This window comes from Nannospalax galili, unplaced genomic scaffold, assembly GCF_000622305.1.
Source record: "Nannospalax galili isolate Female #2095 unplaced genomic scaffold, S.galili_v1.0 scaffold747, whole genome shotgun sequence".
In the NCBI taxonomy this organism is placed as follows: Eukaryota; Metazoa; Chordata; class Mammalia; order Rodentia; family Spalacidae; genus Nannospalax; species Nannospalax galili.
In genome coordinates, this window is record NW_008357686.1 from 340,241 (window position 1) to 354,401 (window position 14,161).

Below are 14,161 nucleotides of genomic sequence, written 5' to 3' on the forward strand. Positions count from 1 at the left end.
CTGAATTCACAGAAGTTTATCCCTATCTTCCTTCAGTTCTTTGATTTCTTTTTGTGTGTGTTCTTTAAATTCACTGAATTCTTTTATTATGTTTATAATTGTTCTTTTGAGTTCCATGTCTTGCATTATCTCTAGGGGGTTCTCATTGTACTCCTCTAGAGGACTATTGGTATTTAGTGGGGATATGTTATTTTGGTTTTTCATGTTATTATTTTTCTCTGTGATTTTGACATGTGAATTTCTTTTGTAGTTTCTGATTCTTGTGTGAGACTCAGGCCTTCAAGTTTAGGTCTGCTTCTTTTTGTGAACTTTATGTTTCTTTGTGGTTTACTTTTTGGGCATGAAAAGCTGGCTCATCCAAGCTTCTGGTTCTCTCTTTTGATTTTATATTGGAGTGGCCGGATTGCTTTTGTCTTCAGGAGTTCCCAAGGAGGCCCAATTCAGATGAGGATCAGATGTTTTCAGGCTTTCTCCTAAGGTCTGGATCCCTCCAGGAACGATTTTTGCCTCAGGAATTTGGGGGTTGGACTGGCCTGGGTCCCTGGCCCAGGAAAGATGCTGGTTAGGGCAGCTGGTGACCTTGCTGCCCAGAGATGCAAAGGCAGATGGGGTGGAAAGAGGCCCCAATGACTCCTGGGTACTGCACTTAGGAGCTGTGTTGGTCTGCATGCAAAGGATCAGGAAGATGAAAGGCCAGCCCCTGTCTCAGAAAGAGGCTGGTGGGCGGTGCAGATCCAGGGAAGCAGAGGGAGGTGAGGGCAGGGCCAGGCCCAGAAGCAGTGCTCCTGGGGCCCAGAGAAGGCACTATGTTGGTCTGGATGAAAAGGCTCAGGAGGCAGTATTGGTTTCCCAGGTGTCTGGGGCCCTAAGACAAGGAATGGGACAGGACTCAAAGTAGGAGAGATGGGCAGGGGAGATGGGAAGGTGAATGACGCTGGGGAAGTCAAGGCACCGAGGGCTCAATGGACTTACCCCGGAGCGAGGCCTGCGGGTAGGAGAGAGGCCTTGGTGGGTCCTTCAGGCCCAGTGAAGCAGCTTTTTAATTTTTTACATGTATTATGTATTTATTTGTGTGTGTGTGAGTGTATGTGTGTGTGTGTACATATGCAAGCATATGTTGCAATAGGATAGTGGAGGTCAGAGGACAACTTCTAACAGTTAATTTTCTTCTACCATATGGGTCCCTGGGATCGAATCAGGTTGTCAGACTTGGCGGTGGGCTCTTTTAGCCACTGAGTAATCTTGCCAGCCCAGAACATGTGTTTTTTATCATTTCATCTTTTGATGGGTATCTAGAATCTGAATCCATAACTTGGCTATTATAAATAGTGCTGCCAGGGGGCTGGAGAGATGGCTCAACGGTTAAGAGCACTGAATGCTCTTGCAGAGGAATCAGGTTCGATTCCCAGCACCCACATGGCGGCTACAAACCGTCCTTAACTCCAGTTCCAGGGGAATCCAAAGCCCTCTTCTGACCTCTGCAGCATTACAGGACACTGGTGTACTCACATACATGCAGGCAATACACTCATATACATAAAATAAAAACAGTAAATAAAAATTAAGTAGTGCTGCAATAAACATGGATGTACAGGTCTCTCAGTAGTGTGCTGATTTTGATTCCTTTGGGTATATTTTCAGGAAAACTATACCTAGATCATATGGCAGATCTATTTTTAGGGCTTTTTTATGTATATGAGTGTATTGCCTACATGTATGTAATTGCACCCATGTTGTGCAGTGCCCACGGAGGTATCAGAGGGCATCACATTCCCCTGGAACTGGAGCTACAGATGATTGTTAGTTACCATGTGGGTGCTGGGAACGAAACCCAGGTCCTCTGCGAGAGTAGCCACTGCTCTTAACTACTGAGCCATCCCTCCAGCCTCTATTTTTAGTTTTTTAAGGAATCTGCATACTGATTTCCATAATGGCTGAACTAAATTACATTCACATCAACAGTGTGTAACAGTGCCATACTCACCCCACCCCATGTTCTAGTATTTGTTACTTGTTTTCTTGACGATTGCCATCCTCAATGAGGTGAGATAGAATCTCCATGTGGTTTTTTGGTTATATTTTTAATTGAGACAAGCTGCCCTGGAACCCACTATATAGTGTAGGCTGGCCTCAAGCTTAGTGATTCCTTTGTCTCATCTTCCCAAGTGCTGGCAGTACAGCATTGTATGGGACACTATACCTGACTTCCATGTTATTTCCATTTCCTTGATGGATCAGGATGTTGAACATTTTATAATTTATTTATTAGTCATTTGCGCTTTTATTATTTGTTAGTCGTTAGTCTTTTGAGAGCTGCCTGTTCATTCCATTAGCCCATTTACTGATTGAATTTTTTGAACTGGCAGTCTTTAGTTTTTGAGTTTTTATGTATTCTAAATGTTAATTCTCTGCCATACATATAGCTAGCAAATATTTTCTCCCATTCTATGCATGGCCTGTCTCTTCACGATTGTTTCCTTTACTGTACAGAAGCTTTTAATTTTATGTAATCCAATTGTCAATTCTTGGGATTATTTCCTGAACTATTAGAGTCCTTTTTAGACTGTCCTTGCCTACGCCTATATTTTGAAGTCTTTTTCCTAAGTTTTCCTATAACTGTTCAGAGTTTTAGGTCTTCCGTTAAGGTCATTGGTCCATTTTGAGTTCATTTTGTACAGGGTGAGAAATAAGGATCTTGTTTCATTTTACATGTAGACACTTAGTTTTCCTGACATCCAGGCAATTTTTTTCTCCAGTATATGTTAGTCAAAAATCAAGCGGCTGTAGCTGTGTGGGATTCTATCCAGGTCAACCCTTCTATTCCATTCCAAGGCATCCCTTGTCTTCCCTCTTTTCTCTAATATTAGCCCTAGCCCTAGCCCCGATTTTATGCCATTATCATGCTGTTTTGTTACTATGCTTCTGTATTATAGTTTAAAGTCAAGTATTGTGATACCTCCAGTCTTGTTATTTGTGCTTGGTAGTATTTTCACTATTCAGATTCCTTTGTACTTCCATGTAGATTTTAGTATTTTTTTCTAGTTCTGTGAAGAATGCCATTGGAATCTTGATGCAGACCACACTGACTCTGTAGATTTCCTTGGTAATGCAGCCATTTAATCCTGCTGATCTTTATATATAAGCATAGGGTGTCTTTCCATATTCTAGTGTCTTCTTCAGTTTCTTTAGTGTTTAGAAATTTTGTTTTAAAACAAATAAAAATTTTGTTTTGTTTTTGAGGACTGGAACTTAATATATATAGACCAGGCTGGGCTCAATCTCACATAGATCTGCCCGCCTCTGCTTTCCGAGTGCTGGGATTAGTGGCAGGCATGCCACCAGACTTGTCCTTAAAATTTCAGTATGTGAATTATTTTTTTTAATTATTTATTTGATAACCACATAATTAGAAGAAGCATTTCATTGCAACAGCATTGACATATTCAATAGCAATTTCCAGAGCTAAGATGTATCTCTTTCAAAATTGGGTGTAAATTTTTAGGTTTACAGTTGAATTAATAGAGTTATACAATATTGTATTCAGTATAAACCTTATAAGACATAAAATTGAATGAGGTTTTAACCTTTAAAAATATCTCTGTTTCATTACTAAAATATACTGTTTCATACAGAAAAACTCATTTACTCATTTAAAAAAATTTTATTTATCATTTTTATTCTATGTGTATGAGTGCATTGCCTGCATGTATGTGAGCGCACCCATGTCGTGCCATGCAATGCTGCAGAGGTCAGAAGAGGGCCTTGGACTCCCCTGGAACTGGAGTTAAGGACAGTTCGTAGCCGCCATGTGGGTGCTGGGAATCAAACCCAGGTCCTCTGCAAGAGCAGTCAGTGCTCTAATCCACTGAGCCTCATTTTTAATGAAACTAACACTTACATGTTTGCACATGCATCTCTAAGCTCTCTGTATATCTGATTATTGCTAGTCACAATCGGTTGCTTTCTGAGCTCCTTGGCATCTGAGCATGGATATAAAGTCATCAGGTAGATTTCATTGGTAATGTTTTTCACATCTACTAATTAATTAACATGGAGCAAATTTTTATGCTTCTTCCTCAAATATGACTCATTTTTTAATTTATTTTTTTTGTATTTCATACATAACATCCCAAACAATCTTATTCATCTATATACCCCCACATCCCAAGTGACACCACCCTCCCATGCCTCCCCCCCCCCGCTGGAGCCCATATACTCTGTCATCCCTATTATTACTGTCCACTGTGTTGTCAGTGCTCCCAGCTATTCCCCAGTGCTTATCCATCTTCTGAGTCTAGTCAGCCTATCTATAGTTCTTTGTTTTAGGAAGCTCAGCTCTTCTTCATCTAGTAGCAAGCTGTTGCCAATATTCCTTTAGATAAGATTGGGGTCTGCCGTTCATGTGAATTATTAATGTATAGGAAAACAACTTTTTAAAAAATATTTTATTTATTATTTTTATTTTATGTGTATGTGTGTTATGCCTGCATGTATGTGAGTGCACCTGTGTTGTATAATGCCCATGGAGGACAGAAGAGGCTGTTGGATCCCCTGGAACTGGAGTTATGGACAGTTGTTAGCTGCCATGTGGGTGCTGGGATTCAAACCCGGGTCTTCTGTAAAAACAGTGTTCTTTTTTTTTATTATTATTTTATGTGTATGAGTGTATTACCTGCATGTATGTGAGTGCATCTGTGTCGTGCAATGCTGCAGAGGTCAGAAGAGGGCTTCGGATTCCCCTGGAACTGGAGTTAAGGACAGTTCGTAGCCACCATGCAGGTGCTGAGAATCGAACACAGGTCCTCTGCAAGAGCAGTCAGTGCTCTTAACTGCTGAGCCATCTCTCCAGCCCCAACAGTCAGTGTTCTTAACTGCTGACCCATCTCTCCAGCCCGGAAAACAACTTTTTGTATGTTAATTTTGTGTCCTGAAACGTTGAAATTTTTATATCTCTTTTTTTTTTTTTTTGAAACATGGTCTCTCTGTAGCCCCAGCTGGTCTGGTCACTGTGTAAACCAGACTGGCCTTGAACTCACAGAGATCTGCCTGCCTCTGCCTACCCAGTGCTGGGATTAAAGGTGTGGGCCACCATGCCCTGCTCTCTGGTGTAGTCTTTAAGGCCTTTTATATATAGAATCATGCGCTGTCTGCAAATTGGGGATAATTTGACCTTTTCCTTTCCTATTTGTAAGTATTTCACTATTGAGTGTAAAGTTAGCTATAGATTTATATATGTAAAGATATTAATATCTTTACTTCTATTTTCTATTCCTAGTTTATTCAGGGCTTTTATCACAAAAGGATGTTGGACTTTGTCAAAGGCCTTTCCATATCTACTGATATGTGATTTCTGTCTTTGAGTCTATTTATGAGATGTATTAAATTTATTGATCTACATATATTGTGGGGATAGTTCAGTCAGTAAAGTGCCTGCTGTACAGGCAGCTACATAAAACTCCAGGTGCAGCAGCACGTGGCCATAACCCCAGCACTAGTCGGTTAGAGACAACTAGATCCCTGAAGCTCACTGACTGGCCAGCCTAGCCAAATTGATGGCCCCCAAGTTCAGTGAGAGACTCTATCCCCAAAACTAAGGTGGAGGGCCTGAAGAGATAGATGGCTTAGAGGTTAAGAGTGCTTATTACTCTTCCAGAGGAGGTGAGTTCAATTCCCAGCACCTACATCAGGTGGCTCACAACTGCCTGTAACTCCAGCTCCAGGGGATCTGATGCCCTCTTCTAGTTTCCATGGGCACCCCCCGCACACATACACACAACACACACACACACACACACACACGCATGCACGCACACACATTTAAATAATGAAAATAAGTCTTTGAAAATAAAAAGCTAATGAAATTCTCTGATCAAAAATGGATTTAGCTGGATGTACTGGTACATACCTTTATTCCCAGTACTTGGGAGACAGAGGCAGACAGAACTCTGTGAGTTTAAGGCCAACTTTGTCTACATAGTGAGGTTCAAGACAGTCAGGGTGACATAGTGAGACCCTGTCTCAAAAGAAAAATGGGCTACTGGAGAGATGACTCTGGTTAAGAGCACTGGCTACTCTTCAGAGGATCTGGGTTTGATTCCCAGCACCCATATGACAGCTAACAGCTGTCCGAAACTCCAGTTCCAATGGATCTGACACCCTTTTCTGGCCTCTGTGGGCTTTGCACTGCATAGGTGCACTTACATACATGCACACAAAACATTCATACACATAAAAATAAAAATACATAAATCAAAAAAATTTAAAGAAAAATGGATTAAAAAAAATAAAGTGAATGGCTGGGACTATAACAGTAGTAGAACACTTGCTGTCCTAGTTTGTTTCTTCATTGCTGTGACAAAACTCTCTGACCACTACCAACTCGGGAAGGAAAGGGTTTATTTAGCTTGCATCTCCCGGGTCACAGTTCATCAGGGAGCCCAAGGTAGGAACTCAGGATAGGAACCTGGAGGCAGGAGCTGGAGTGCAGCCCATGGAGGAACTCTGCTTACTGGCATGCTCCCCTGGCCCCTGCTCAGCCTGCTTGCTTATGCAACACAGGCCCACCTGCCCAGGGGTGGCACCACCCACAGTGGGCTGGGCCCTCCCACATCACTACTCAACAATCAAGAAGGTGCCCCGTGGACATGGTCACAGGCCAGTCCAATGAAGATAATTCCCCAATTGAGGCTCCCTCAACCCAGGTGCGTCAAATTGACACTCAAGCTATCCAGCACACTTGCCTAGTATGTGTGAGGCCCTAAATTCAATCCCAGCAATGCAAAAAAGTGGAGAATGATTAAGAAGGACACTCAGTGTTGACCCCTGACCTCCCCATTGCATATGTATACCATGCACATGCACTTGCATATAGATATGCACACATGAACACAAAATGTACACATACACATACACAGACACAAAAAAACTGTAGCAAAAAAATTAAAGAGTTCTGAGTTCCCATCCTCTGAGGATGGCACTTGCCTGAGTTCAGGTATAGTCTGCCTTTATGCCATCATTTGCCTAGGGAGGTGCAGAGTCTGTCCATGATATCTTGTTTTAACATCTCTGGCCTTTTAGGTGAATATCTTCTGATGAGAGCATAACCTTTGTGGTATTTTTCTTCCTCTGTTGATCTTTGTGTTCCACAGAGAGTATGGTTTGTATCCTAGGTGTCTTTCTGTCTCTAGGTAGAACACAGAGCTTTTCACTGGTGTATCTTAGACCCTGGCACCTTTAAACACTTGATACTATTCATCCCTCTTCTAGGGAGCTAGTAAGTCACACTCTGTTCTGTGGCTCAGACAAGATTTTCACAATGATCTGACTCAAAGCTTTCCCCCTTTAGCTAGAGGAATTCTGCAGGCCAGATCTCAGAGTATAGTCCCCTGACACTTGCCCTGGGTTCTCAGAGTGGGCTGTGTAAAAGGGACCTTTGCCTCTAGAGACACCTAGCTGATGACTCAGCAGGGGTCTTTTTTAAACTGTCTTATTTATTATTTTTATTTTATGTGTATGAGTGTATTACCTGCATGTGTATAAATGCACCCATGACGTGCAATTCACCCAGAGGTCGGAAGAAGGCATTGGATCCCCTGGAACTGGAGTTACAGACAGTTGTTAGCCATCGTGTGGGTGCTGGGAACTGAACTGGGGTCCTCTGAAAGAGCAGTCAGAGCTCTCAACTACTGAGCCATCTCTCCAGCCCCCAGCAGGGGTCTTTTAGTAGTGGCTTCTTGCCACTGCTTCAGTTCCTGTGCCAAGGAGAGAGCATTTTTCCAGCACCTATTATGGTGTGTGGATACCAAGATTCTTGTCTGGTTGGACTGCAGATCTTTTCAGTAATAAGTTCAGAGTTGTATTTTTTAGTGTCTCTATTGTTACCCCCTTGGTCTCTCTCCCTCCTTGAGCTTGTGTAAGTGCCATGGGACTTTTGTCCCTTGTCCAACCACCTGACCCCATCATACACTTTTCACTGTATTATTTCTTATTGAAAGTACAGTGGGTATTTTTGAGGCTCTCTCTTTGAAGCCATGGTTCCCACTCTGCAGTTTCTCACATTCTGCACTTGAAACTGAATACTCCCAGCTTGAGGCTGAGCCCTCCAGAATAGATTCTGGAGTCTCATTCCTTCTCTTCCATTTTGTAAAGTTTCCTTTATTTCTTCACTACCGAAATCAGCATCATTCCACTGTCACCCACCTCAGAGGATTGCTGTTCTTCAATGATCTCTATTCACCCCCCTCCCCGAGATTCTATTTGTTGGTGCATGAGTGTCATCTACTATCTTTCTTCTTTATAATATAGACATTCTTTTTCTTTTTTTATCTTTTTGAGACAGGGTCTCCCTGTAGCCCCAGCTGTCCTGGAACTCACTATGTAGACCAGGCTGGCCTCGAACTCACAGAGATCTGCCTGCCTCTGCCTCCCAAGTGCTGGGATTAAAGGCATGTCCCACACACATGGCCAAAGATAGACATTCTTAAGGAAAGCAAGTATTATTTGTCAGCATGTAATTACTACAAGCTTGTTGTGGTTCAGAATGAAAATAAGAAGCATTTGGCCTTTCTGTTGCATCTAGAGATTGTAACAGTAGAAGTAAAAAAAGAGTCAGGGACCCCTCTAGCACCCCCCCACCAATACCACCCCCCAAATGACCTTACTTCCTTCTGCTAGGCCCCACCTACTAAAGGTAACAGCACATTCCAGTAGTGCCACAAAATCTGGTAACCAAGCATTTTGCACATGTCTACTTGGAGGATATTTCAGATCCAAACTATAATTTGTGTGTCTGTGTGTGTGTCTGTGTGTGTGTACACGTATATGTGTGGGATGGTTTGATGGGAATTTTCCCCCATTAGTTCCAGTATGTGACTACTTTGTCCCCGGTAGGTGGCACTGTTTGGGGGAAGTCATGGACTCTTTAGGAGAGATAGCCTTGCTGGAGGAAGTGTGTCACTGGTGGTAGGCTTTGGGAGTTCATAGCCTTGCCCCACTTCCAGTTTCCTTTCTCTGCTTCATATTTGTGATTGAAGATGTGAACTCTGGCTTCCTGCTCCTGCCACTATGCCTGCTGCTTGCTGCCATGCCTCCCCTTGCCATTATGTACTCTCCTTCTGGAACCATAAACCAAAATAAACCCTTCCATAAGTAGCATTTGGTCATGGTGTTTTATCACAGCAACAGAAATGTAACTAATACAACATATGTGCATATTTCTGTCTTTATATTCTGTTCAGTGAGGGATTTGAAACAATAGCATCCCAATGACAATTAACATTAATAAGTGCTCTGGTCTTGGATTGTAGCAACCATGTTTTAATAGAATAAACTGGGGCTCCTTTTAGACATAGTGCCAGGGCAAGGAAAATACATGATGAGACTGGAGAATCTTTTTATAAATTTGTATTCATTATTTTTATTTTATATGCATGAGTCTTATGCCTGTATGCATGTAAATGCACCAGTGTTGTATAATGCCCACAGAGGTTAGAAGAGGCTGTCAGATACCCTGGAACTGGGGTTGCAGACAGTTGTTAGCCACTCTGTGGGTGCTGGGAGCTGAACCTGGGTCCCCTGCAAGAGCAGCCAGTGCTCTTAACTGCTAAGCCATCTTCCCAGCCCCAAGAGACTCACGGTGTCATGCAGTGAAGAAATGCTCAGTGAGAAATAGGGCACAAGAAAAATACCATAAATAAAAAGGCACAGGATCCTACCTTAAAAGATACCCAATGGCCAAACCTGGAACAATTAAACAACTTGAGCAACAAAATAGTGAAAGTATCCCATTATAAACCAGGAACAGCCCAAGTATCCACAAGGGCATACTAATATTAACTAAATGAATGAAAGCCTGGAAAGGTGGCTTAGTGGGTAAAGCCTGACGACCTTGGTTCAATCCCTGGAACTGACATAAAAGTGGAAAGAGAATGGATTCCACAAAGTTTTCCTCTGACCTCCATACACATCCTGTGGTATGTGTACCCACATATACCTCATACACACAATAATTATTAATTAATTAAAATTAAAAAATAACTGAATAAGGAAAAAAGCAAGGAACAGGGGACTGTATTCTTTGGAAAAGAGGTGCAATGAGTGATAAGAGTAATAAAGAAACAAGAAAATTATGATTAAAACATCACTGTAATAATTGCTGCAGGCAACATCTAACAATGAACACTAAATGACTGTGTGTTTAAAGAGAAATAGACTATTGACATGATCTTTTTATTTTTGTGTTTTTGAGACAGTCTCACCTCCTGAATCATTACAGGCATGAGCTACCCTGCCTTGTGATATTTATATAATCATAAAGTGTTTCTCCAAGTATTTATTAATTACAAATGGAAAAATAATAGTAAAATGAAGAAACTCAGTATTAACCACGCCATGGACTTTATTGAACTTTCACTAGTTTTTTTTTAATTACTGTCAAGGTCATGAGTTTCAAGAGTTGAGATTGGAAGTCACTAAGGAAATAAGGCAGGAATGGCATGGAATCCTGGAATGTATAAAAGCCTACAGGTAGCCAGTCATGGTTGTATATGTTTGCAATCCCTGCATTTGAGGAGTTGAGGCAAGGGGATCAGGAGTCCAAGATCATCCTAGGCTATATAGCAAATTGGAGGCCAGCCTGAGCTACATGAGACCCTGTCTCAAAATAAAACAAAAAGACCAGATTACTGATGAAAAAACTTGGAAAAGCTAAATAAAGTCCACAGTTTAATGGTATTATACTGATATTGATTTCTTAGCTTTGACAATTGTAGTATGGTTATGTTGGGTGTTAACAGTAGGGAAAACAGAGGTGTACAGGAACTTGTGTTATTTTTTGCAATTTATCTCTATATGTAAATTTATTTCAAAATAAAATGTCTTAAAAGTAATTTTAAATATTACTTTTAGATTACCAAGGGGATGTATAAAGTTATGGCTAAGAGTAGGTTTCAGGGTAAGAGTCCTTGGACTCTAATCTTAGTTCTGTCACTTACTAGCTATATGACCTTGGGTAAGTTTACTTAACTTCTTTTTGTAGCTCAGTTTCATCATCTGTAGAATGTAAGAATTAAGGAAGATAATACACAGGTTAGTGCATGGTACATTGTCAGCACCAACAGAGGAAAATTAGAATGTATGTTGGAGATACAGTACCAGCTACCGTTTAGCCTTCATGTTCTAGACTGTATTGGAATCTACTATGGTGAAAGCTTGAGATGACCTGAGTTATATTTCTTATATCTTCTGATTAAGTGTTGAAGATACCTCCATCTTCTTCGAGGCCCCAATTCACTTTAAAGCTATGGTTAAAGTAGCTTCAGGGGCCACCCAACACATTGTCAGCTCCTCAGTAACCAATGCAGGTATGCATATGTATGGAAAATTAGCTACTATTGGTAATTTTTATTCTGGGATTGTACACACAGAGTTTAGTGGTTATGATTTCCTAGTCTTATCTTCATTGTTTTATGTCAGGACTTTGGGATATGGGAACGTGGAGACAAGACCAACCAAGGAATCTCAGAATTGAATGCCAGTTCAGTTGGAATGGCCAAGGTAATTTTTCTTTCTTCTTCATACCAAGTATGGGTCAATGGAGTCTGATACACCTTTGCCATAGATAAAAACTTAATGTGGACCATCAAACTACTTATTCTTTTAAACTACAAGGAAAATTCAGATTTCTCCGACAAAACTTTGAATATTGAGCTGGGTGTGGTGGCACATGCCTTTAATCCCAGTACTGGGGAGGCAGAGGCAGGTGGAGCTCTATGAGATTGAGGCCAGCCTGGTCTACATAGCGAGTTCCAGGCCAGCTGAGGCTACGGAAGACCTGTCTCAAAAAAACTCAGACATAAACAAAAAACATTATAAGGCTATGATACATTTTGTAAATCCCTGATACGACCTTACAGAAAGTACTGGGCAAGTGTTCCACACCTGACCTACATCTGATGCTTCTTTTTATTTTGAAATCACTTTAAACTAGAGGAAGGCTTCAGAAATGGTACAGCCAAGCATGGTGGCTACACACCTTTAATCCTAGCTCTCAGTAGACAGAGGCAGGAGGATCTATGTGAGATCAAAGCCAGCCTGGTCTACATACCAAATTCCAGGTCAGTTGGAGATGCAGAGACTCTTGTCTCAAAAGAGAGGAAAAAAAGAACAGTACGAAAAATTTCTACATACCATTTATGCAAGTTCCCCACTTGTTAATACTTGCTTTTACTTTCTCTCGTGCTATTTACACACGCACACACACACACACACAAACACACACATACCCCTTCACACTTTTTTATGAGCTAGTTGAAAATATACTGCAGACATGATCAGCCACTGCTTCTCAGCACTTCACTATGTACTTCCTAAAGACTCTTCCATAACCAGGATAAGACCATAACAATCAGGAACTAAGCACTATCATTATACACACCTCAGAACCTATTCAAGTTTCTTTCATTGTGCCAATAATGGCATTTATAATAAAATAAAAATCCTGTGGTGCAGAATCCAGTCTAGGATAACAAGTTACATTTTGGTATAATATCTCTTTTGGCTTTTTCAGTCTGGAACAATACTTCAGTATTGTGTTTTGGGACACTGGCATCTTTGAAGAATGCAGGCTAGTTTTTCTTTGTTTGATTGGTTTGACTTCGTCATAGGGATGGAGTGTTGTGCTGGTAAGCACATACTCTACCACAGGTGTAGTTGTACCCTAGTACTCCCTTCAGCTTTTTGTTTATTTGTGGTAAGGTCTCACATAGTACAGGCTGGCCTTGAAGTCACTATGTAGCTGAGGATAACCTGAACTCCTGATCCTGCTACCTCTGCCACCCCAGGACTATGTTCATGCAGTGCCACTCCAGGCTCTTCTGCACTTCTTATTATGCAACTCTAAACCAGTTATCTATATAGACTCCAGAGTTCAAGTTTTATTTTGTGTGATACCTCATGATTCAAGTTACATGTTTTGGGGAAGAACATCACAGAGGTGCTGCTGTACCCTTTATCTAACATCAGGAAGTACATGATGTAACTCTGTCCCATTGATACTGTTTTTGATCACTTCATTAAGGTGGTATCACCCAGCTTTATCTGCTGTAAATTCACTAGTTTTCCTTCTGTTGCTAATGAGTGTTTTGAGCCTGGTCAACTTCTCAGTTTAGGTGTCATTTCTTCAAGGAAGCCAGCCAAAACTGCCTCCTACTCCCAAGACAAGGTGAGGTTGGCCTCATAATTGAGGAACTACACATAATCAATAAAAATTTGAAATTATATCTAAATTTATTACCAGTTTAATGTAGGTGAATGCAATCCATACATGTTTCAAAAGCAAGCTAAGACAAAATAAGAGAAATACTTTATTTGCATTAAGCAAACTACTGTCATAATATTGTTAGTGATAAATTATATTGGTATTACATGCACAAAAAGCAATTTAGTATTATGTCTCAAAAATTGTCCATATCCTTTGACTTGATTTTACCTCAGGGAATTAATGCTTAAAATAATTCAGAATGGAAACAAATTAGTATTTGTTAACTCAACAGTAAGCCATGATGTGTGTTGAATATTGGTAAAAACACAATCCCTGACCTCAAAGAATTTGACATTTGACAAAGAATGTTTATCAAAGTGCTGTATCTAAGAGTACAAAATTAAAGACAACCCAGATTTACAGCAATTGGTAAATTACCAAATATATTTTATTACAGCCATATGAGAGAATATTATGCCAAAATAGAATTTTCATAACACAGGAAAACAATTAGGCTGTTTTAGTTACAAAAAATAAGATAAAGCCAGGCGTGGTGGCACATGCCTTTAATCCCAGCACTCAGGAGGCAGAGGCAGCCAGATCTCAGTGAGATCAAGGCCTGAGTGGTCTACATATTGAGTTCCAGACTAGCTGAGGCTGCAGGGAGACCCTGTCTCAAAAAGACCAAAAAAAAAAAAAAAAAGATAACTAGAAGCAGGGGTGCAAGCCTATAATCCCAGCACTTGGGAGGTGGAAGCAGAAGAATCAGAAGTTCAAGATCATCTATGTTTTATAGTGAGTTTGAGGCCAGTTTTGGCTACATAAGACCCTATCTCAAAAATACAAATAGTCGGGCATAGTGGCACACGCCTGTAGTCCCAGCACTTGGGAGGCAGAGGCAGG

General features: G+C 40.9%; 1 protein-coding gene across 3 annotated transcripts in view; it reads left to right on the forward strand.

Annotated features, from left to right (window-relative positions):
* Phka1 (phosphorylase kinase regulatory subunit alpha 1) overlaps positions 1–14,161 on the forward strand; it is a 195,553-nt gene that overhangs the window by 43,311 nt on the left and 138,081 nt on the right. For all 3 annotated transcript variants that reach the window (XR_003847395.1, XM_008855548.3, XM_029557441.1), the window contains exon 6: positions 11,473–11,553. Coding sequence is in view for 2 of the 3 variants with exons in the window: in XM_008855548.3 (XP_008853770.1) it covers positions 11,473–11,553 (81 nt within the window). In the remaining variant the exon portion in view is untranslated. The remainder of the gene's footprint in view (positions 1–11,472; positions 11,554–14,161) is intronic.